Below are 25,552 nucleotides of genomic sequence, written 5' to 3'. Positions count from 1 at the left end.
TTCCAAGCCCCTCTGTTGCATAGAAAGCGGGGTTAGGACAGCAGTGGTCGCTTCATGGTTTTGTAAAGGGTCTGAAGGGGTCTCTGGTCTTCTTATTTGGTTATTTCAGCTTCCAGTGGTCGACTTGCCTTTCACTCCAGAAGCCTCACCCTTTGCACAGTTCCAGCCCACACTCTCTGCAATCCCCATCAGCATTTTACAGAAAGTGGCGGTTTGGCTGTCCAATCAGGACAGCCAGACCCTCCGTGGGAGCTGGTCCTATTCAAGCACTCTGGCAGACAAAGAATAGGGGGTGGAATACTCCTCCCTCACTTCCTGCCTGCCCAGACACTCTGGTGCCTAGGCAGAGAATCTCAAGGGTTCCCACCAAAGGCAAAACATATACACCGACCTCCCCCTCCCAGAATGGTAGGAGAAGGGCTGACAAAGAACAATCTTGCTAGTAATGGCGGAAAAAGAAGAGGTCCCAAGTTGGTACTTGGGTGCCCCCATTGTGCGCCACCAAGGCTATGGACATAGCCTGTACTACAAAAACGACACAATAGTTGGTAGAACATGGCAACTCCCACCAGCCATAACTAGGAGATTGTCCATGCTTCACAGGAGCATAGTGAAGGGGGATACTGGGTATACCTTTGGCACACCACATAAGGTTGTGTGTGTCAATCTCTCATACTATAACATTTTGGGAAGGATACTAGATACGAAGTATCCCTCCATCCTTAAGAACAGTATTTACTTGAGGATGTAAGAAAATAATCTTAAGAGGGCCCCAAGGGTCTCCAGCAACACTGCCTATAATGATCTGTGTGCTGCAATAGGAAAACACACGTGCCTTTAAGAGCTATGGAGCAGACAGACTCCAAAGTACAGGTGGAATACAAAGAATAAAGTTCCAAAAGACAGAGCCCACAAGAATGAATGAGTGGAAAAGGCTTTTCTCATTCAGAGTTTGAATAAAACGGTCCAGAAGTCCAGCAACATGTGCCGAGGGTCTCAATGGGAGAGGGGGTGAAGCATAACAATTATAAATCTCCCTAACAGTTCCCAACATGTTCCCCTCTCTTTTGGTTAAAACGTCAGAGGCACATTCAGCACAAAGCAATACAAAAAAATGCACCATGCAAGAAAGGATCATCTAACGGGGAGCACCCCACCATATTCACTTTCACACCCCACCCCAAAACAAAATCAGTAGCTTTCTTTGTACCGTGCAGTCTTCTTCCGTCACTGCACTACACCACCTAATATGGGGCTCAGCCAACAAAGTTGATTACGACCAAGTGTAGGATGGTGTTTGCAAAGAGGAAGTCTGCGAAGGCTCGCTCCGGAGAGATGCCCTGGAAATCGGATTTGTTCTGGGGGTTGATTTGGATCCGGAGGCAGACTGCAAGAAAGGAACAAAAACAACAAAGTGTCAAAAGACATGCAAGAGAAAAGCTACGTGCAGCATGAGGGAAAAAGTAAGGCACAATAGATCTCAGTGCTTTAGTCAGAGGAGGATTAGATTCACAGGCGAGGCCATTGGAAAAACAAACCATTTGTTTTATCATATTCACACCCATTGACTTCCACCATTGACTTCTGTGCTAATGAAAACAACTTTTTAGAAGAAGCCATAGTCTCACCTCATCTTCGCGCCTTGAAACACTTGTGTATGGGCGCAATATAAATAAAATATATCATTAAGCAAGTGGGGTTTTAACTACTGTAGTCACATGAAAAACAACAAACAGGCCTGGAAACGGATATTCAAAAGGCAGAGAGGTTGGTGGGAGCAACAAAAAGGCAGGGGTATATATTTCACGTTGTAAGCCTCTACCCAGACATAACGTGTTGGGAAGGAGCCAGCACCTCCCTACACCCACAAGCGCTTTAGAATGAGGCTAGGCAAGACTTCTTCTGACTGCTTCTAGGCACTCCAAGGCATCAGGAGAAAGGGGGGCACTGAAAAAGCTCTCTTATGCAAATATAATTACACACACACACACACACACACTTGTAAATGTCAAATTCTATGCAGTTCTAAAAATCTCAAAGCAAGATAGAAGCAGGCTCTCTGCTGGGAATAATGCAGCCTGTGCTAAAAATGGATTGCAGGGCTCATGCAGTGTTGCGTCACTAAGGCTGGCAGAGCAGTACAAAGTAACTCAGCAGCTGTCCGCTGTCTGTCTAAAGCCCATGTATGCTCAATGCACAACATGCAGAATTGTGAAAACCAGGTTTAAAAGAAATTATAAGACCAGATAAAATAGGAGTAGAATGAGTGGAGTATGAATGAAAATTAGTTATAGAAATGTTTAGTTTTCCCTGAGGCTAGGCCTCAAGGTTTGTAAAAGTCGGCAGGGCTGCAGTGTGCGTCTATGTAGGGTGACAATATGTACAGTAGTATTGCCTGATGATGAAAGAAGACTGGAGCACCCCTTGTATGGAAGCAGGACGAGTTGGGACAAAGTCATGCCCATATCCAGCGATGCCACTACAGCAAGTCACGAGTATAAAAAGCTCCTGCCTGGCACTAGTTTGCAGGAGACAGGAACAGTTGAGGGACAGAAGAGATCGTTCAGGGAGCAGAGTTCTTTGCCCCATTCTCATTTCTGCAAAGATTAAAATTTGTTATCCTTGCATGATAGACTTTTGGCCTTACTTCCCTAGAGCGGTGCATTTATTCTGGTGTGAGCGTAATTAAGGGACAAACCTATAATTAGGGGTACCCGTCAGGGCACATGCGTACAGTGGTGACGGCCAACGCGATCTCAGTTCGCCCCTGTACTTTGCGAAGCCCTAGGCCACTCACAGGAAAGAGCCACGCCCATCTATAGCACCCGATCCCTTAAATAAAAAAATACGTGTATCCTGAGCAGTTTTAATAGAAATCCCCCTCTGCTCACTAAAGCGGGGATTGGCTCCAGAAAGACAGGCCAGTATTGGGACTTCGTAACGGAAGAAACGCGAGTGAACAACGTGCATGCGAGTATACTCTTGCAAGTGATAACAACAAGATATGTATGTAGAGAAACAGAGGGTGGGTGAGGCGTGCACTCTAGTTCCCAGTGTTGAATACCTGCTGCATTTCAAGTTGCTATTCTCCTCCAAGTGCTTTCATGTCTCTAAAATCTTCAGGGAGGCTGTCTTCAGAGCAAATTAATCTCAATTGGTCTCAAGGAATTCTGGTAGCTGTAGTCTGTTTTTGGGAACCAGGAACCAACTCCATTCCAAAAGCACAATTTTCTCCTGGTGGGGGGGGGGCGGAGGGAACCAATGCTGTGGCTCTCCTGGGTAGGGCATATCATTGGTTCAGAAGTCTTGAGTTTTAGAGGCAGCCACATCATTAGTGGTAAGTCTTGCAAATAACGAACATGATGGAGCAGCTTTTGATGAGGTAAGGGCAAGGGTATGGGATGCCCTACGAAGGATGTACCCAGATACCCCTGACATTCTTTAATTCAGTGCACAATGGGTGATGAGGACCCAGTTAGGCGTATTCTTAATTTACAAGAAACGTGGACAGTTGAGACAGGAGGGCAATGGGACCATTCAGTACCATTTTTCTATTTTATCGTAAAGAGGGGATTACCAAAAAGAGGTCCAGAAGTCACTAGATAAAATTGTGGGAATTGAAGCCAAACAGTGGGCAGAGATACAGAGTATAATAGTCCACCATTGTAAGAGAATCAAGGAGCGGGACAGGGAAACAGCCCAGAAGCGGCAAACTGACTAGGCAAAACTAGTGGGAAAGAAACTAAATAAGGTTGTCATCCAAACATCAGTGACGGCACCGGTTCAGGGGGAAAGGACAGGAGACAGTTAAATTGTGAATGCCACAATTGCGGCACTATGGGGCAAAGAAGGACAGGGACAATGGGTTTGGGGGAAGGGGCAATACTCCAACCCACAGTGGCAATATGATGGAACACCAATGAAAAATTGAGGATTTTGAGGAGCAAGAGCAGGAGGCTTTAGGGGTGGGAGGGCTTAGGAGGGGGAAATAGGGCCCCGGGGAGGAGGATTGAGAACATCACAGTGCTGGTATTGCGGGAGATGGGGGCATTTTGTATGAGAATCCAGGAACAGGCCAGGGATGGGATTTAATTGCGGGCCATCACCTCCAGGTCAGGGATACAAAGGGCCTCAAGGAATGGGACAGCAGCAATTTGAGCTAGGGGGTCAAAATCAGTTCCCTTATGGGGCCAACAAGCAGGGGCAATGTCGGCAACAACCATATTCTGATTAGGACAGCCCACAGAGAGCACTTGCGTGTCCAATCCTATTGACAACCGCACACCGTGGAGAGGAGCCCTTGGTGGAAGCAGAAATAGGAAACAAGCCATTTATATTTATGGTATATTCAGGTGCAACTAAATAAATAAAGTATTATGGAGGGGATCCTTCCATTATCAGGTAAAACTCCTGACACGCAGATTCTCTGGGGCTATTTCTACAGTTCCATACACCGAGGAGCTGGATATAAAAGTAGGAGGGAAGGTAGTATGTGTCCCCTTGTTAAATTCAGAGTTCCTGTGTTACCTTGTTGGGTAGGGATCTTCTCAGTAAAATAAATATAACTATATCATTCACAGATCAAGGCGTAGTCCTGGACATATTTGTCTATGTGAGCAAGGAATTAGCAAATGCAGTGCCTCAAATTGTGACACAATGTTGGCAAGGGCCCACTTTATTTTGCGACCTATGGTGCCACCCAAGAGGGTGACAAGGACAATATTATCATTAGGTTTTCAAGGACTAGTAGTCCTAATTGGAACAGACCAGGATGGGTGCGATTGGCACACAGTAATATGTAGACCCGACAGTACAATTGAAGGAACTGACTGATGAGGAGTGATTTGAGGACAGCGAGCAAAATGGGAAGATCATTTTGGAAATCTGCATGTCCTTTGACATCATGGTACAGAATAGGAAGGTACAGGGCCCCCTGATGGCAGTGGTGACCCAGTCTTTATTTTTTTAGGAGGATATGAGATATGTGCCAGCACAAATATGGACGATTAATCCACATGATGTTGAGAGATGGGACCCCAGTACATATTACATTGAAGTCAGGAGCAGTACCCGAGGGTGCGGCAGTACCCGTTGTCAAGGGAAGCAGAGGAAAGGATAAAAGGCACTATTCAGGCTCCATTAGAGCAAGGGATCATTGTGCCATCCACGTCCCCATGTAATACGGCCATATACCCAATCAAGAAAGCAAGTTGGAGGATGATCCAGGATCTACGTCCTCTTAATGACGTGGTGCAGAAGGAGGTTCCGGTATTTCCAAATCCGGCGACAATCCTATGTAGCATTCCCAAGAGAGCAACATATTGTTCTTCTCAATCCCACGTCACCCTAATTCATGATATCATGGTATCTCACTGCGTGTGCGCATGGTCAACAGCGCTTTGAGCACAAAAGTTTGCCTCAAGGGTACTGTGAAAGTCTAAGTATTTTCAATAGAGTACTGCATGCCGACTTGGAAAATATTTAGGTGCCTAGCACAATCATCCAGTGTGTGGATGATCTGTTATGTAGTGAAAATGAGAGACAGTGCAGGAGGGATTCTGTTGCATTATTGCAATTGTTGGCTCACAAAGGGTACAAATCAGATAAAAAGAAACTACAATACTGCCAACAGGAGGTCCCATACTTAGGACAACTCATCTGCAAATGGGAAAAAAATATTGCTAGATAGGGCAGCAGTAGTACGTGCCACCCAGGCAGTACGTGCCACCCCTAGGCCCAGTACTGTCATGAAAATGCAGGAATTTTTGGATTATATAATTATTGTAGTGCATGGGTCATAGACTACGCAGCATACACAAGGCTGCTGTTACAAAGTCTCAGGGAAGGACAGAGGACTGGAAAGTAAATTGAATGGACTGACAAAATAGACAATTTGAGGACTTAAAAGAAGCTACTTGCGCTGCCCCCGTTTTAGCAACTCTGGATTATACACAGGAGTTTTATTTATTTTCCCACTCTGATGAACGGCTCATGCATTGACGGAAGGAGACATACTATATGCTGATGGGTCATCAATAATTGACCAGGAGACGGGACGGAGGCAGGGCGGTAGTGGTGCACGGTAAAGTGGGGGAGAAATAGTGACCACGCCTGTAGAAAACAAGATCACAGTTCCATACACAGCATTGTCCATTTTACAACTGGACCATTATTACCTGGGGAACTGATCAGCCACAGGTTTCAAGGACCTTATGAGGTGGTGTACAGTACTCCTCTCGCCGTCCGTGTGAAGCAGTCAAGATATTGTGTGCATCTAAAGCTAAGTAAGGACATAGCCAAAGATGAGACATTAAGGATAGCTAGACCTCTCTCTCGATATCTCTCTCTCGATATCTCTCTCTCGATATCTCTCTCTCGATATCTCTCTCTCTCATATGCAGGGATAAGCTTAATAAGGATGTCATTTGTTATAGGAATTATATATAATGCTTTTAAGTATTAGATTGTTTTATATGACACTGGTCATGGTTGTTGGGGTGGGTGGAGGTATGTCTGTTATATGGGGTGGCCATATAAAGGGAGTGTGGGGGGGGTTGTATGGGAGCAGGGGCAGTTGGAAAATAATACTAGTACGACTAGTTTATGATGAAAAAGAATCACAAAATGTCTCACTTTTTGCCAGCCACCCCTACAAGTACTCAAAGACTAAAACAGGAAGTACAAATGACGTATGATTTATATAAGGTGTTGGGCTTTGACGCCATTTCTGATCTCGAGTACACAGAATCCTCCAATTGCTGGTACTCCAATATGCGCACTGCACAAAGATATTTGATAAATGAAAGCGGTTACGTGTGTATCCTGCATGCATCAGGGGCTCCTAAGGTTTTAGTTCCACAACCAGTCCCAATTACAGAGGCACAATGCAGGATGAAGGACACGTTCCAGGCACACAGAGTGCAAGGTGCATTGATCAAGGCCCAGCGCTATGCAACGGCAATACGAAATACTGCAAGTGTCTATAAGTACCATATATTTTTCCTTGGGGGGGGGGGGTTACTCGCACATCAACGACAAATGGCAGGGCACCACAGTGACGTGCTTAGAAGATGGACTGATCGAGTACAGCAAAGAGACAATAGCCCGAGAACAGACTATGTGCGCACAAATATGGCCCCAATACATCACAAGGCTGACATGGAATGCAACAATGGAGAAGCCAGTGCGGATACATAGCACTTTGTTTTAGCAATGAAGGAACAGTTCCTGTTGGCGCAAACACAGTGCAACCACACCCTTATGATCCCAGATATGATGAAAGGTAGGGCAGCAGTAATGGATTACTAATGGGTTTGTGGCTGTCAAGCCTACTTGCTCCTCCCACCCCCCTGGAGGGGCAAGTGTTCACTGGCCACCCTGCACTCTGTTCTACTAGTAATCCCGGAAGAACACCTGAAGGGAGAAGAAATGTCTGTCGAGGTGCCAACAGCCACTCCAGTACTTACCGAAGCAGAAATAAAGTGCAGATCACACAAGAATTTGGTATGCTGCCAGAAAAGGGATGATTTCAACAGCAGGGAAGAAAGAAGAGGTTGAACTACATATCAAAAGACTCTTCCACACTGCTCAGAGGAATACCTGACGAGTATCGACTTTTTAGCTCGGCAGAGACTTCCATCTTTTTTGGCTCCTTGGGTACAAGCAGCTGCTAACGCCAAGTGGGTTCAGATCATCCAATGGGAGCTAGTCCAGCTGGCCAATGACAGAAAATGAACGCTGTCAAAGTAGAGCTCTGTTCATTGAGATTCACGACGATGCAGAACCGCTACATATTGGATTGGATTTGCTAACCGCCACAGAAGGAGGAGTGTGTAAAAAGTTGGGAAGTAGCACCTGCACTTTTATACCCCCGGAGGATGCCGAGAATGGGTCACTATCCCACATCATTGAGGCGGTGAACAATCTAGGTGTTCAAACGAAGAAAGAAGGTGGAGTTCAGAACACGGATTGGCCATTGCTTGCCTTTGATTGGGTCCCATCATGGCTGGGGCAGCGGTAAAAATACTGGTGCCCGTTATCGTATTCTTCTTGGTCCTCTTCTTCATGTACCAATTGGGTCTCCGATGTTGTGTCAATATAGTCCATAATAGTGGAAAGATGATGTTATCAATGGGGGGGGGGGGGGGAGGTGGGGTCTAAATCACTTTGTTTGTTTATTTATATGGTGCTTCAAACTCAAAAGGTATCCGGGCGCAAGTTTGCATGTTACATTAGGAGTACAATGTTAATGGGTTACATTACAGTTGACATAGGCCTACGGCTTATCATGCTGCGATTGGAACAAGCTCAGTGTTACAAGATAGATCATATTACGGTTCAGTGTTACAGGTTTGTGCATTTCACAGTACATTTGCCACATTTCAAAGTTACATTGCAGTTGATAATACAGATACAGTAGATTGGCCTGATACTTAGCAGGTTGCAGTTGGACATACTCAGAGTTACATGTTTGAGCAGTTAATACCAGTGGGATCTGCTTCTAAGACAGATTATTCTTGCACGACTAGCCAGATTCTCCGTTTATTTCGAAAAGGGCAGGTAAACTGCCCCAGTTCTGATGACTGAAGGCAGTGCATTCCACATTTTGACGGCTAGAACTGGGAAGCTTTTTCCTCCCGATTTTTCAAGTTTAGATCTTGGGATAGTGAATTGGTTCACCTAGGCAGATCTACTGGGTCTGTCGGAGAGGTTTTTAGAGAACTTGCAGTTCAGGTATTTAAGGGCGGGGTTGGCTAAGCATTTGTGTGTCAAGGATAACGTTTTGTACCGGATTCATAGGAAGCCAATGGACGCTTTATCGCGTGGCTGAGATGTGGTAGACATTAAGTATGTTCAGGGCTGCTCTTAGCACATTATTTTGTAGTACTTGAGGTTTGTTCAGGTTCAGTTGTAAATGGCATTGCAGTAATCTAGCTTAGATAAGATAAGTGCATCATCCTAGCCTGAGCATCTCTTGGGTGACAGGAATTGTCTGCAGGCAGTTATGAGTTTAGCTGTGTAAGCTAGGTTATGAGTTTTGCTGTGTAAGCTACTGAGGAGGCAGTGGTATGGATTTGTTTAGTGAGGATGAGGTTAGAGTCTAGGTAAATCGCAAGTATTTTAACTATTATGGCAACCCGAACCGAATTATGTTATCATTGGTGAATGATTGGAACTGGGCAGGCAATTTGTTTAGTCTGTTTTGTGCACCAATCAGGAGGAGTTATGTTTTGTCATCATTCAAGCAGGGACCATAAATGGCCATCCATGCTTGAATGACTTGGTAGATTTGGTTCAATAGTATGGAATCAGAGTTGTAGGAACCTGAGAGGTGGATGCGCATTTGGGTATCATCTGCATAATTAGTGTAGGTGATACCCAAGCTGTCTAGGTGGTCAAATAGTGGCTTTGTAAATATATTGTACAAAGTGGGAGGGACGCATGACCCTTGTGGTACACCGCATAGGACTGGGGTTGGGTCGGCAGTTGCTGTGGTGGATAAGACTCATGGTCCCGTTAGAGAGAAAGGATTGAATCCTGGCTGTGGTTTTGGTTCAGAAATGAGCAGAAATCAGCTGCTCGCAGAGGACCTTGTGGCTGACCAAATCGAGGGCTGCCGAATGCTCTAGAAGAAGAAGAGCCATGTTCCCTTTATCCCTTAACTCATCCATTTGGATTTTGAGGTGGATGAGTGCTGTTTCCATGCCATGACCTGGTCTGAAGCCCGATTGGCGGAGGCCCAGGAGGTTGTTGTTTTCAAGGTAACTTTGAATTTGGAGGTATGCCGCCCTGTCCAGAATTTTTAGTAGGCACGGTACTGTGGTAATGGGTAGATAATCAGTGGGAATATTCAGATCTAGTGCAGGTTTCTTTAAAAGTGGGAGGATCCAGGCATCTTTAAGGTTGGTTGGTACTGTACTGCTTTCAAATAAAGAGTTAATGAAGGTTGTGATGAAAGGCGCAAGATTAGCTGCCATTTCTTTGATAGAGGTAAGGGGGCAGGTGTATGCCTGGCATCTAGATGGTTTAAGACTTTCAATGATTTGGCGTGAATTGGAAAGGGATAGCCTGGTTCGGTGTAGTGTTGGTAGGTCAATTTTGGTTTGGAGGCGAGTGATTTGTCTAGAAATGCTTTTTGGATGTTAAGAGCATCACAGGGTGTCTTTAATACAGTGATCGTCTGGAGTCACAGGCGTTTCCAGTTCCCAGAGGATGGAAAATAGTTATTTGGTCCCTGATTTAGCGTTGCTAATTCTCTTGTTGTATGTATCACGTTTCGTTTGGTGGGGGGACGTTTTTGTAGTTGTTGGAAGCTAGTGTGAATTTCTCTTTGTTGAAAGTTTTTTTTCCTCCAAGCTCCCTCAGCTGCTCTCTGTGCTTTTTTGAAGCTTTTTTAGACTAATGGTGTACCAAGTTTTGAGGTGGGCCGTTTTTTTTAGCTTTCTGCATTTTTAGGGGGCTAATTTGTCTAAGGCCGCGGTGAGGGTATGATGTTACAGATCTACCAACTTTTCAGTGTTAAGCTTGGTGTAGTTCTGCATGTTGTTAATGGGAGAGAGCAGCGGGAGCATCTCATCTGCAGTGATGTTCTTTTTGTTTCTGGTTAAGACGGGTAGGGGGGGCAGGCTAGGCGTGGAGAGTGTGGAGGGCGAGTGCTGAATATTGAATGTGATCACATGGTCGCCTGACCATGCGCACAGTAAATTAGATAGGATCTTGATGTCACAGTTGAGATCGGCTATCCAATCTAGGGTTCTACCTTTGTTGCGTGTGGGGATGGTAAATTTGGTTCAGAAAACCTAGTTCAGACAGAGTATTTGATAGTGCCAGAGCATTTGCTAGTGCCAGAGCATTGCTGTCTTTGGGGACATTGAGGCCCAAGTTAAAGTCACCTGATAGAATAATCTTAGAACATGGTTTGCCATTGTTAGTGAGGAGAGAGGTGATTTCTTCTTCTAGCGATGATACAGGGCCTGGAGGTTGGCAGAGGATGTGTAGGGGTTAGAGCAGGTGGATATTTTGACAGTAAGGAGATCACCACAATTGACAGGATGGTGGTAAGGCGTTTCTCTTATTCCCAGTTGTTTCTTTGCGGTAAGTGCTACGCCCCCTCCTCTCGCATGTTCTCTGTCTGTCCTTAAGATTGTGTAGTTATCTGGAATGGCCATGGCAAGGGTGGGACCAGCAGCTGCATGTAGCCAGGTTTCTGAGACTAACAGGTTGAGGTTGTTGGTCAAGATGAGGTCTGCAATGTCTAGGGCATGTGCATTAAGTGACCTTGCGTTTATGAGCTCACATTTGAGGGGCTGTATCTTGGAGTGCTGTGTATTCACTTTAGCAGAAGCTGTAGCCAGCTTGCTGTGCGTACCTTGTCATACAATGAACAGTGAAACTCAAACTAATATTTCTGGGGTTGTAGACATGTCGGCTGGGGACGAGTTTGTTACTGTAGAAGTAACAAAAGGGGGGGGAATGTTCAGAATGAGCTAGCACCTTCCTGCACCCCCCCTCCCCCCACAAGCGGTTTAGAATTAAGCAAGACTTCTTTTGACTGCTTCTAGGCACTACAAGGCATGCGTGGGGAGGGGGGGCACTAGGAAAGCTCTCTTATCTAAATAAGACACACAGACATGGGTGGGCACTAAAAGAAGGCAGTTATTCAAATGTAAGGTACAAATAACCATTAGCTGAATACATTTGTAAATGTCAAATTCTATACAGTTCTAAAAATCTCAAAGCACGATATAAGCAGGCTCTCTGCTGGGAAGAATGCAGCCTGTGCTAAAAATGGATCGCAGGGTTCATGCAGTGTTGCGTCACTAAGGCTGGCAGAGCTGCACGAAGTAACTCAGCAGTTGTCTGTCAAAATCCCATGTATTCTCAATGCAACACATGCAGAATTATGAAAAACAGGTTTAAAAGAAAATAAAAGACCAGATAAAAATAGGAGTCGAATATGAATGAAAATGAGTTTTAGAAATGTTTCATTTTTCCTGTGGGTAGGCCTCAAGGTTTGTAAAAGTCTGCAGGGCTGCAGTGTGTTTCTATATAAGGTGGTAATATGTAAAGTAGTATGGCTTGAAAGAAATCGCTCATGATGAAGAAAGGACTGGAGCACCCCTTGTATGGAAGCAGAACGAGTTGGGATCATGTCATGCCCATATCCAGCAATGCCACTACAGCAAGTCATGAGAATAAAAGCTCCCGCCTGGCACCAGTGCAGGAGAAAGGAACAGTTGAGGGACAGAAGAGACCATTCAGGGAGCAGAGTTATTTGCCCCATCCTCATTTTTATAAAGATTACATTGGTTATCCTTGCAAGATAGACTCTTGGCCTTACTTCCCTAGAGGGGTGTATTTATTCTGGTGTGAGCGTAATTAAGGGACAAACTTATAATTAGGGGTATCCTTATAGTCGGGCACACCCTTACACATTTTACTTTCCAACTCAATTATCCACAAACACACAGCATGCCATTTTTTATTCATCAAGTGTTAAATGTCATTAAACAATGTATGGTGGCGAGTGAACATTCTCAGGCCTGTAAAGGAGGGGGTAACAGGTATTGGGGCGATTTTCCTCAGGGCCTTCCGGTGCGTCGGAGTGAAGTGTACCGGCAATTCCCAGTGGTACTGTGGCAGAGCAACCCATGCCTACCTCTCAGAAGGTGGGGTGGTTAACAAGAACAGTACACATTTTTGACAAATATCAAACTGAGAGAATGTCTTCATCAGGGTTCAAAATGGTCAGGAGCTGGGAGCTATTGAGCTCCTGGTTATAGCCTGGTTGTTTAAATCTAAACGGCTACCAGGAGCTACTTTAGACTCCCCAGGCAAGCCATGTCAAACAAACCTAGCTATGTAATATTAACTGTAGGTTTGGGAATATGTATGCAAGTGAATGAAGGACACATCTAAGACATTTAAAATCATATTGGAGAATACAGAATGGACAAAACGTTAGTTTGCATCTTGCACATGATGTTGTATCTCCTGCCTAAAGGGCGATGCCCGATACCCAGGAGCTGATTTTTGTTCCTGGTCAACAAATCACAATTCCGACTCCTGCTACATATTTATAAAAAATATAAAGGCAAGAGATTTAACAGATAAATAAACTCTGTAAAACAAAATGTGTAACACAGTAACGGGTAAGAAAAACAGTTTCAAAAGAGCTCTTAAGAGTTCAGTAAAACATCTCAGAAGTAAACATGCAAGTAAAGGGAAAAGGGAAGTAAAATTCTATCTAGGGCAGACATTTGGGAAGAGGCCAAGGGGGACCAGCATGTAGATTATTTAGTGGGAAAGATATTTTGCAACATTTTCCCAAGGAGCATTTTCTGGAGTTCCACTTGAGTGAAGACCACAGGAGACCCTTGGTGATTAAAGGGGGATGTAGAGAGGAGGACACAAGTGAAGAAAAGACACACCAGCAGCACCAGAGAGTCAGGATAGCAATATCTATGGTCTGAAAAAGCATTTTTGCAGTTGGTGGTTTGATGTTTCCAAATGGTGGTCACTATGCACTTGATTTCTAGCAATTGCACACTGGTGAGGGAGTGACCGCAAGAGCTTTGGAAAGACCGATTTTGGTGGTTCTAGGGTCCGAGCCAGAGGAGCTGAAAAATGACAAAGCTACAGTTGGTGATAGTCCGAGGTGAAGAGCTCCTCCGTCGTCCTCCAGAATCAGATTCGACTTTGGAAGAAAAATGATTAAAGAAGGGTTTGAGAAGTCACACCAGAAATAGGGGCCAGCCACAGAAGAAGGGCAACAAGGAGAGTTCAGTAATTTGAATGCAGGACTGAAGGCTGCAAAGCCCCATGGAGCTTGCCAGACAGGTGGGATGTAATCAGGGTGTTTGACCGATGTTGGATGAAGTAACTTGGGATGTTTCAGCAAAGAGTGTGTGTTGTGGGAGCAAACGTGCAACACTTTTAAGTCCAGCGATGCAGGCATGGTCAAGAGTCAGAGAAGTGAGGTCTTTGAGCCGTAGCTGTGATCTAGCTGTCCACACCAGATCGGGGATGCGGGAAGAAGCGCCACATGAGGTAACTGCTGGTCTCCTGGAAAGACAAGAGCTTCACAGTTGGATTTGGTGGAGCAGCAAAGGTTGCCGGGGCAGAGCTTTGGTACTTCCTCGAGCAGTAGCCCTTCCAGGGATACAGGTGGAGTTCCAGTAGTTGACTAAGTTAGAGAGTAAGTGGACCTGCTTTTATCCCTCTTGGGAGGCAGTGAGAGAAACCAACACCCAATTACAAACCAAGTACCATTTAAACAAAGGCGTGGTTAATGACAGACCATTCATGCAAATGCACTTGTACTTTAAAGGAAGGGCTCACACACAAGAGGTGAATCCACACTATCCCAGAGAGGCATCTGCATAGGCTAGTCAGAACTGGATCAGGCCGACTGCACCCTGCGGTCTTACGATACAGACATCTAGCAGCCAAAGATGGCCATCAACTCTCACATGCACCAAGAGGGACATGGAGTAGTCATATGACCCTTCAGGTCTTCAAGGCAAAGACCACCACCAGTTTATGAAATAGAGTGGGGACAAAAAGGGCCCATTCAGTAAAAAGATTCCACCATAGGCAGCCATATATTGGTGAAGAAGTGAAGCAGAAACAAAAAAAAAAAAAATAAATAAATTAAAAAAAGCACACCTGACGTTTTGACAGGCATGACAAGATTTCAATTAGCCCTCTATCCCAACACCTATCTTGAGCTATTAAAAGTGAAGCATCATTGTTTTTCTCCATTCTGAGGCACTCAGCCAGCAGCACATTATGGACTAATTGGAGTAGGGAGGGTCCCTGGGTGGTGGGTAGCAGGTTCACTGTAAAGGAAACCATCCTCTGCAGATTTTGCTATTCCGACGGGCTAACTCTTTAGACTGGGAACCAGAATGTTTTCTCAGGCCTTCCAGGGTAGGACACTCGTTCTGGCCATGTCAGATTTCTTGCTTGGTGTGACCCCCCCACACCAGGGTCCACAGCCCCCCCCCCCTCTCACCAAAGGAATAAATCCTGCTGTAAGTGCTGGCTGAGGCACTGGTTCAGCTACAGGAGGTGAAGCCTTTCTTTTTGCTAGTGGCTTTAGGTTTTTTCGCTTAGCCTCCTTTCACACCTTAGAGGGCTGATGACTGATCTGCCAGAGTGCAACATCAGGCACATTGTTCGGGAGTTTTTCCACAAGCACTGTGATCAGAGTCCTTAGGCAGGTCTTCCTGACTTGGAAGGGGGTACTAGTGATTTCCTCAAAATCACTAGGCCCTCCCGGGTAGTGTTTGTATTGTAACAGTTAACCACCCAACTCTACATTCTGAGAGTCAGCCTTGGGTTGCTCTACCACACCACCACTCAAAGAGCCTGGACAGCATCAGCAAATCACAGGTACTACCAAGTCGGGTATGAATATCTAAAAGACCCGGACTACATGGCTTAAGGAAAATCTACCTAAAGGGTGTCTGAGGTTGCACTCAGACAGATGGATTAACACATACAGGCGTCAGTCATTTGCAATAGGATATATTGTCCAGGGTTGCAGATAGAAGTGGAAAAAGGTTGAAAATATGGGCCCCATTTGTCCTGAATGTTTTTTAGGGCGTTTTGTCACAGGGCCAAGTCCCCGCTTCCTGGCGCTTTGCTCCAATCATTCCAATATTTGAGAAATATGACATAACTAAATTAGAGAATTTTCAGCCACTCCCACTCCTTGACGCCTTAGTTCTCCCTACCGAATCAGAGAACCTAGTCAAAACCAAGTTTTTTAATCTGATATTCAGGGTTGGTTTATGAGGCAAGGTACCCTTTATCAATGCATTTATGGATAAATATGCTGCAAAGAAGAATGTCACACTAATCTTTGTTATCCATGTTGACCTGAAGGCAGTTTTTGACTCGGCCAACACATAGAAATTATGGTTTGTTTTAAAGGGCAAGAGCTTATATAACCTATCTAATTGCTCCGTACCTCCAACAGTGCATCAGTTAGGCTTGGGAGCACATGGAAAATGATCAAACCTTTTGTTATTAACAAAGGCATCTGGCAGAGATGCCTATTGGCCCCTCCATTTTGGTCTTTTTATTTACAGGTTGTGAATCAACGAATTGCAATATGAGTGGGCGTGCTCATGATGGGCAATGAACCTTGGCTTACCCTTACGCAGTTGACAAAGTACTGATGGCCACTACCAAGATACTGAAGTGACAGTTGAATGCTTTTGATTTATTTGATGCGAGTTGGATGTGGTCGTAAATATCCAACTTAAAATTATGAAAATGGGTGGCCATAAGGCACCAGGTAATGTGTTTTAGTGGATAAGCTTTAGAAGTCTTATAATTGGGAGAGCGTTTCTCTGCAAATTAGCCTTTGGTCCTGCATACTGACCATGCAATATCTGTACACCCCGAAGGCCTCACTAATTTCTGAGCCTCTTTTGGCACCTAGAGGAACAACAATCAGCAATGCCCTTGAGGTTTACTTCTGGTAATGCTATATTAAAGGCAACCTATGGCCGGGAAAAGGTCTGGGGAATTAGGCAATTTTACAGCCTTGCTCAAAGCTGAAAACGGGTGTTTCAGATGTCTAATATCAGCATCTTAAGTCACACCTAACTGAAACACTTGTGAATAGGCCTGTTATAAATGCCATATCATATCACCTCTGGCCTTTTGGAATGAGAAATTAGAAGTATCAAGGATATTACTGCACTAAAGTCAGATCACTCGCGGTTCTGAATTTGGTTTAGACATGTTGGTAGCAAGCATAGGGTCCTGCTGAGTGAGATTATGGCGTCTGCAATACAACAAAAACCACATTAGTATATCTATGTGAATTTACTATGGATATGACTGGGGGATGTGGGTATAAGCCCCGACACCCTAAATGACGGTAGCAGACAGCAGTGAACAAAGCAAATGGAACTTTTTTCAGGGCATGATTGATATGCTCTTACACTCAAGATTTAGAAGTGATTATCTCTTGATGAAATACCAGTCAGCTCTGCTCAAGTGACCTTATCATATTTAATCTGTTATTCACATATTGTTTCTCTGCCCCATTACAGTATTTTGCAATCCCGAAATCCTGCTGTCGATTCCTAGAATTAAATCCAGAGGCATTAGAACCCTAGTAAATGGCCATCATTTCTGCAGGTGCACAGATGATTAAACAATACATTTTGCAGACAGTCAATACCGAGAGAATTTTGCTTACATCGTCACAGAACTCTGAAGTGTAAATAATAAGGATATTCCAATAGAGTTTTAACAGAAGTCATGTTTTTAGGTTTATGAATTTCTACAGTATGACTTATTTGTATCGATTATGTATATGAATGTTCTCACATGTTTTAGATACATTTACCCGTGTCATAGCTGTGCTTATACCATCATATTAAGATGAAAAGAAAACCTAAGGAGGTCAGCACAACAACATGAGCCAAGAAATCACCAGACTGGAATCCAAGAAGTGCAATGACAAGATCAGAAAACAAGCATTCTCCCGCTATGCTTCCCTGCGCTGGAAAAAACCTTCTTGGTAATATAAGGCTTGCTTCCTTCGTTCGTGAGATTCAGGAAGTAACTGAAGACTGTTCTTCGAGGAACACTTCACTGAAAAATGTGAACCGTAGACCATCAAGGAAATCCTCTCCAAAAAACCCCTCCCCACCACTGCCCCATGTTGCACTCCCTTTGCTGTACAGCATTTTATTGCTTTCTATCTAGGCTTGCACTATTTAAATCACCTGCATACATGCTGGCTGTGCTTTGGTAAATGCATGGTAGGCAACCAATAAATGATTAAGAGGTTGAAAAAGGATGCTAAAAAATGACATGCCAATATTCTTCCTTACTCCTAGTTCTACTCTTCCCGTCACAGTACTTACATATGAAGCTCCAGCCTCATTACAGGACCTACTCATAGCTGTTTGTTGTCCCATCCCATACCCCTCTGGAGGGGGTAATACCCCCAGCATCTCACAATCCCCCCAGTTACTTTCCGACAGCTGGCCCATGGAGCCTTCTATATGATGGGAGAGTAAGACAAGTCTACTCCGACGAGAAAGTTAAGGACTGAGTAATAAGGATTAAACAACACAATCTTTTCATTATCTCCTCATCCCTCTTGCTCATCCCAGTACTTATGAAGTGTGCCAACTTTTAACAGATTGATGAAGCCATGACGATTCCAGGCTCGAAACTACTGGGAGCTATTTAGCTTCTGCTTGTAGCCTAGAAGAGTCTGGTTACCTTGACACGAACAGCTACTTTGACTCTCCAGGTCAATTAGTGCCACATGAGCCTCCCTATGTGACATTACCCAAGCAGGATTGACAGTCTTAATGGAGCATTGCCACATATCTTAGGAGAAATGTAAAGCATAATGGCCATATATAACGGGCAACATAATATAGATGTCCTTCAAAGTAGAAGATCCTGCTTACTGGAACATGCTGGATACCTAGGAGCTGCTGTGAGCTCCCGCTCAACAAATCCTTATTTCGTTTCCTGTGAAACACACAGACCTTGTATGCAGGTGCGCTTCCAAACACCATTTATTGCCAAGAAAACAAGCACCCGTGTGCACAGTGCATACTTGTACCAAATTACCCCACGTCCACTCTTCCTCGTCCCAGTACTTAGCTCATGAGGCCCCTGCCTCCAACACAGGACCCTATTTTATTCCAAACCACCCCCCAAACCCTGTCACTCAATTTAATTGTGGGCTTTTTTTTTTTACCCAACGCGGGGCGCTGGGGAGCAACGATTGCTGGCCCCCGATGGGGGTGTGTGGCGGGGCCTTCGGCTCCCTCATGTTGGCTATACTCCTGGTTTCCCTGCGGGGCTCGAGACCCGGTTGAGTTGGATTGCCTCGCCTGGCTTCCGCGGGGCTATGGCCAGTGCACAGCATTACGGCCCGGGTCCTGGAGGGCCCAGCTGCAGATAAGGATGTTTGGGGGCCCGGCGGGTGGAGCATGAGTCTACCAACGCTTTTCAAATGCTTCCTCCTCCTAACGCCTTTTCTTTCTCCAGTGGCTTTACGGCTCGTGTTGATATTGTCTACGTTGCTCTGGAGACGGGTGGAATCCGCCTCTGGTGCTGTGAGAGAGGTTACCATAGGAATTGATGTTGTTCCTATTGGTGGTTTTGCGTTTTTGGCCTCTATTTAGCATAACGGCTGGTTGACGTTTTATTTTATGTGCAGACTTGATTCAGTATTGAGAGACTGAGCATCCTTTGGTCACCAGTGTTCTGAGAACACACCATGGGTAAACATTCCACAAAAAGAAGGCATCTGGTCCAGTCTTCTTCTTCCTCTTATCCTGATGTATGCAGAAAGAGAAAGAAGGCTAAGCTTTTTTCCCTGTCCAGGCAGGAGTTGAAGAGGCTGCTTAAACATCACAGAAAGGGGTGTGCACACGCTCATGGACACAAGCACAGGCATCAGTCTTCTTCATCTTCTGGCACTGAGTCTTCGGTCTCTTGTTACTCTTTGGCTGATGCAGGGGGTCAGGGTCCTCCCTGACTTCTTTCAAGATCCGCAAACGCCTGAGGAGGTGGCTTGGCATAACATTGATGTCCGGCGGGCAGTGTTGGAGTATTTGGCTAGGACTACTCCTTTCCGCCAATCTGATAGTCTTCAGATTACTTTTGGCCCAGCTGGGGCTGGGTAAGGCATCTGTGGTTTCCATTAGCCGGTGGATCCATGTTGTGGTCTCCATGGCCTATGTGGCTTCTGGCCTACCTGTGCCTGCACGTTCAGGGAGGTCCTCCAGGGGTTTGGTGACTTCCTGGGCCGATGCAAGGGGGGTTTCTCTGCAGGAGATATGTAGGGCTGCCACCTGGGCTGATCAAAGCACTTTCATCAACCACAATAGGTTAAATGTCTCCCACTCCGGAGTTTTGTCTGTGGGGATGTGAATTTGGAGTATTTAAAAGGGGTGTGTTTTGCTGCACTGTTTTTGGCCCTGTGTCTCTTTGGGTCCTTTTGCCCATTGCCGCTTTGGTATGCCTCATGAGGTAAGTACTGGGACGAGGAAGAGTGGACGTGGGGGTAATGCTCTGATTACTTAACAGTAATCTTCATTACTCCTACACTTCCTCATCACCGTACTGACAACCCTCCTCACCCTCCCTGCGGGGAGGATCCCATGCTCTGCCTTGGTAATATGAAACTGAGTGACAGGGTAATGGGGGAGGAGTTATAGGGAATAAAGGAAGGTCCTGTGTCGGAGGCAGGGGCCTCATGAGGTAAGTACAGTGACGAGGAAGAGTAGGACTAGGAGTAATGAAGATTACCAGTAAGTAATTAGAGCATCAACCCAAAATGTCACTGTCCACCAGGGGTGGATTTTGCGGTCGCCAGGGATACAAACAGCGAGCGGGTCCCCCCTCCCCTTCCTTCCCATTTATTTGCACAGACAGCAGCCGACTCGCCTGGGGCCCCACGTGTGTTGGGCCGGGCCGTGCCTATAGCACTGACTGAGCAATGTATGCAGTTTCAGCAATACGTTTTGGGCAGATTTCCTGCACATGTTGTTAGGAAAGATTTCGTAATTGTAGGTAATTTTCCTTCCATGTGGCAACCCCTAAACTTTTTGCTGTTGTTTTTCACCTTGTTCTCGACTTTGCCAGAAAAGTGCAGCCTTCTGCCGCACTCCTCTGGGAATTCGCTCCATTCTTACGGGGAAACTGACATGCCCTTAAGACAGTCAGTACCGGGAAACGCTGTTTTCCGTAGTTTCTTTTATCATGTTGCGGCTTTCGTGCAACATGACACAAGAGGGCACTGTAAGCTAAGTTACTGCTCTCTTGGGTCTCTAGCCTTCTACAGGCCCTAGATACTCTTTTAGGATTGTAACTGATCGGTGCAAGTGATTCACGGACAGGAATGGTGGCAGCGATCGTTTCTTGTGTTTTGAGCTCCTTTTGGCGTTTTAAGCGCGTTTCTCGCGCTTAGCCCAAAATGGTGGCCTGGCTCCCAAAATGGCCAGACCACGAGGCTCCTTTGTCCTGCCGCTGACCGTCTTGCTCCCTTCGCCTTCCCCAGGTCGAGCCGACCCGGGGCCTTCCTTATTTGGGCATGTACTTTCCCGCGAAACACGGATGCTTTCGCGGGCTTCTACATGCCTTGTGTGTGCCTCCAGGATGTGGGCTGGGATGTCTGGTCCCAATACACATCCTGGGTGCCAGAGAGTATAGGGTGGTGTGAATGCCTGGGACCACCGTGGTCCGTGATAGGTCCACGTATGGTGTGAGTGTTGATGAGCGGATCTCCCATTGGGTCCCCTCCGTTTTGGCGCGAAGGGAACCGTGGATAAGAGGGGGCTGGAAACACCACTACCATGTCGATCTCCTGAGTTCTCACGAACGAAGGAATACAGGAGCCAAGTATCCTGCAACCAAGAGGCTGAACCGAGGAATCGCTGGTGACCCGCTGAAGGACTGCTCCTCTGCACTGCTGTCGCCTTGTGAAACCCTTTTCACCTTAGATCGAACCAGAAGGCCTGTACTGGTACTTCGACCCTTGGAATAGCGGGGACAGCTATTCTCGGCATCTTCACCATCTCCTGCTAGTAAGCCTTCGGAAGCGTCTCTGGGCCATCCAGCAGACTGACCAGCCTACACAGGAGTATTGCTCTGTAACCGCCGCCAGGTTGTGTAGTATTCCGAGTCCTTGTCACTCTCACACGATTCGTACACTTGGCGTTCCCAGGTCTGAAGTGAGTAGTGTACATTTGGCTCAGATACACACGGCCGCTCGGTTGCCCTGCTGTGGTAACAAACTGTGCGGGTTCACTTCGTTTGGGACGTCTTTTACTCAACTCTGCTGCTGCAGAATCAACACGACGACGAGACGTCCCCTGATCTCCTGAACCTGCCAGCGACTGAAACTGATGCGGAGAAGCCTGGGTCTGCTTGCATCGGGGACCGGTGAGTAGCATAGCTAGGAACTGGTCGCCCTCCTGCAGGAGCCCATAGCTTTTCCCCGCTGTGTCAAAACAGCACGCCTTTCCATACTCGCGCTCTGCTTCTGCCCACAGTGGAGGCTGCGCTTGAGTCGCGGAACTCTGTTCTTCATTTGTGCACTAAACTGAACTGCCGGATTCCCTCGAAGAGACTCCCCCTTTTGCCCGTTGGCACCAGCGTGTGCAGGTACTTTTGAGCACAAGGCTCCACTCTTCGGAGGGCTCGGACTTCCTTTTAGTTAGGTGCCTCTGAAGGCGGACTGGGTCTAAGCATTATTTTGCACTGCCTGTTTTCCTTCCCTTTTAGGTGGACTACACATTTCGTGCATCTAACGCTTGAGACTTGTTTGTATTTGTATATATATTGTATTGGTATGGTATGTGTTGGTTTACTAGAGTTGTATTGTGATTTCTCGCTACGGTCATTGTTTTAAAGGCCTTGGAATAAATGTGTATATATTTTTAATATAACACCTGTTTGGAGTAGTTTGTAAGTGTCCTTGCTTAGTGCTCATTGCGGGCTTTCAGTCACCCTCACCCCTCTTGAGACCTAGCCTTGACCGCCGCGATCGCTACCCTGATTGGTCTGGCTTGTCCAGAGGTTACCCTGTTCCAAGTAATTAGGTTGGCCTTCTGAACTTCTGCGCCGCCAGGACAGAGTTCAGAAATCCGTCTTAACACATGTACAAATATAAACATACAACTGACGGTGTCTTGTGTCGGGTAAGACACGTTTTCCTTTTTTTGGGCTACCACCTATAAGCCTAATCTATTGCATGGTAGTACAGATAGGGAGAAATGGTAAATGAGGAGGGACACAAAGCTTGAAGGTGTTTGATTATTTGTCCACCCATTGACTACCCATGAGCATGCTGATCCCTTTGGCCGTTCCCACCCAGTTCAAAACACCTCCTTGTGGGAACTCCTTCAGCTCACTTTAAGCCTTACCACCATCAAACATTTCACTGGAAGTGTCTGCTTGTATTTTTCAAAGCTTGTTTTATGAGAGTTAGTGACGTGATTGGATCAATCAGCCAGTAGACACTACTGGTGTAATAAAAATGTCTAAACCAGGTTAGCACACAGACACTCGATTTATAAAAATACTATGTGTTCTTGACTGAAGTCCAGTTAAAAACAAGCATTGGCAAAGCCAACTGTTTTGGCGTGTGTATATGTATTTGGCATTTGCCAGACACTGGTATTAGATGCTCAGGTACTCAGGATCATTTTGCACCTGCTACCATCTGGCCAGTTAATAACACTACGACAGTGCAGTGCCTGGCAAGTGCCTTTCCCATACCTACATGAACGCCCAAACTGGTGCCATTGGCAATGCTCGTTTTTTAATGTATATCATGTCTCTCTCTGGGTTGAAGGCTCACCCTCGCATTGTCAGGGCAGTCTGTGACGAGGAATAGCAAGATATGGTGTAATGAAGTTTACCCATTAGGAATCCTGTACTGCTTCACAAGAGATCAGAAGGAACATACATTGTTAATGAAAGTGGTTTTTCGTTAACACTGTGAATTTAGGGAGCTGCCACCAGATGTTATCTTGCAAAAGGCAGGGGTAGATTTGTAGGAAGCTGGATATATTTACTAAAAGGGACCCAAATACAATCTTGTGCCATGCCCTCTCTGCGGAGGAGTGCTCTCCGGTTTTGAGTGAAGATTTGTCTGCAGAAGGTACCCCACTGACATCAGTCTTCCGTCTATGGCCTGGATGGGGGCTGAACATGCCACTAATAAAGAAAAGGAGTGAGGGCCTTCTATAACAATAATAAGGTTACCTCCTATCACTGCAAAGTTGCCAAGCCATAACAGTGCACTACACTGCCTGTTCCATGGGCAAAGATTAATGACAGTAGATATACTAAGAAGTTTTTTAGATGTGAGTTTTAAAGGAGTCTTTGGGGTCCTCCAACATTAGCTTCAGGCTTGATCCTCCAATATTAACATTGGTAACAAAGCCTAAAGTGTTGAGGCCCAGCTGCTTCCAGTTAGTCAAACCCCTAGGTAACTGTAATAAAGATAACTTTATAAAAAAAATAGCTTTTGTCCCTAAAGTTTGCCATTGTGCACTCGTGACCACAATTAATTCCGCCCACCCTAAGCCCTGCCTCTTACAAACGCCTCCATGAACCGCCCACCTTGGGCCCTTTGTTAGGTGCTGCCCACGGGCCCTTTGTCTTAAATCTGCCACTGCTGTCCACGTTCAATCTATAGCATTTGGACCTGCAGTGAGACCCCCTGTGCAATTGGGCTAAGAATCAGCCATCCATGCATCTGGTAGATCCGCCCTGGACATTTGCTGGAGGACACCTCCTTGCCTGCTTTCCTGTACATACTGGCCTACTTACTACTTGTATACATGTATGTTCCTGTACAGCATTGTAACTTAAGCTGAATAACCTTCTTGATGCTTATTGCGGCCTGATACCTCCGGGCCTGGCACGCATTACAAATATTAAAACAAACAATCGCAATTACACATCTGATCCATCCATTAGTTGTCACAACTGACAACCTCATGACCGCAACCAAATGTGATCCACAAATGGTCCACTTTATGAAACGTCTCAGTTAAAAACAAATATTAAAGCAAACAGGTATTTGGATGCATTAAAGCACTGCCTTTCTGACTTATTTGTCTTCGGGTGGGCAAGGATTCGGATTCAACGATGGCAGCATGATGCTTGGTCTGCAAATACTGACAGCACTAGCTTTACATTTTGATCCTGTGAGGAACGACGGTGCACGTTTTCTCTATAAATTCCTAATGTGCTCTGAGCAATTGAAGTTGATGACTCAAACTGATGAGATCACATTACTGGTAAGTAACAAAAATAGCAAACTTTATATGGCAATGATGGTGGGCGCGACAAAGCAACATCTACGCTACCATGGGCTGATGATGGGATATTGGATGTCCATGCAAAGGTGTGGTATGGATAAATAAGTTACTGCTGTAAGTGGTGTCATTGATTGGTGGCGAAGCTCGAGACTCACCTCCAAGGATGAAGGACCCCACACAGGAACTGAAACCGGACAGGAAGGAGTTGAAAGGGAAGGTTCCAACCAGCAAGCAGTATATGAACTGCATGCCACCGCTCAGCAAGATGTAAAGCAAGAAGGCGTCCAGCAACTTCAGCCGCTGCGGGGTGGTGCTCAGGTACTCATCCAAAAAGCGAGAAACCACTGACAGCACAGAAGTAGACATGGCTATACCAAGCACTACAGGCACACAGCTGCAGCAGGAGAGCTGACGCGGCGAAGGCAACTTGAAAGGCTTCACGCAAGCGCAAAAGCTCAAGCAGGAAGTGATTTTCCACGTCTGTCAAAGAAAGCGGCCATCTCGTACAGCAAACATGTTACTCGTATTACAAAACTGATGTTAAATACGAACCAGCATTAAGACTAAAAGAAATTATTTTCATTCGCTATCACGGAAATTATAAAAATCAGTAAACATCCATTTGAATTAAGACATTGATTAAACTAATTCGTGAACTACGATGTATATTTAATTAATTCTAACTTGTAAAATGCACACACTTAATGCAGGACATATAT

The 25,552-nt window shown here is 45.6% G+C and overlaps 1 protein-coding gene across 1 annotated transcript in view; it reads right to left on the bottom strand.

The window, feature by feature from the left end:
- Nucleotides 1-25,349, bottom strand: part of DAD1 (defender against cell death 1) — a 52,982-nt gene extending 27,633 nt beyond the window's left edge. Inside the window, exons 1-2 of the mRNA XM_069633883.1 lie at nucleotides 24,989-25,349; nucleotides 1,211-1,387 (exon numbers count right to left, since the gene is read on the bottom strand). Of these exons, the coding sequence (XP_069489984.1) occupies nucleotides 1,257-1,387; nucleotides 24,989-25,199 (342 nt within the window). The 5' untranslated portion in view covers nucleotides 25,200-25,349 and the 3' untranslated portion in view covers nucleotides 1,211-1,256. The remainder of the gene's footprint in view (nucleotides 1-1,210; nucleotides 1,388-24,988) is intronic.
- Between the last annotated feature and the right edge of the window lie 203 nt (nucleotides 25,350-25,552).

The sequence above is a fragment of the Ambystoma mexicanum genome, chromosome 13, assembly GCF_040938575.1.
Source record: "Ambystoma mexicanum isolate Mex_15411 chromosome 13, UKY_AmexF1_1, whole genome shotgun sequence".
Lineage (NCBI taxonomy): Eukaryota > Metazoa > Chordata > Amphibia > Caudata > Ambystomatidae > Ambystoma > Ambystoma mexicanum.
This window is presented reverse-complemented; position numbering and strand designations above follow the sequence as displayed.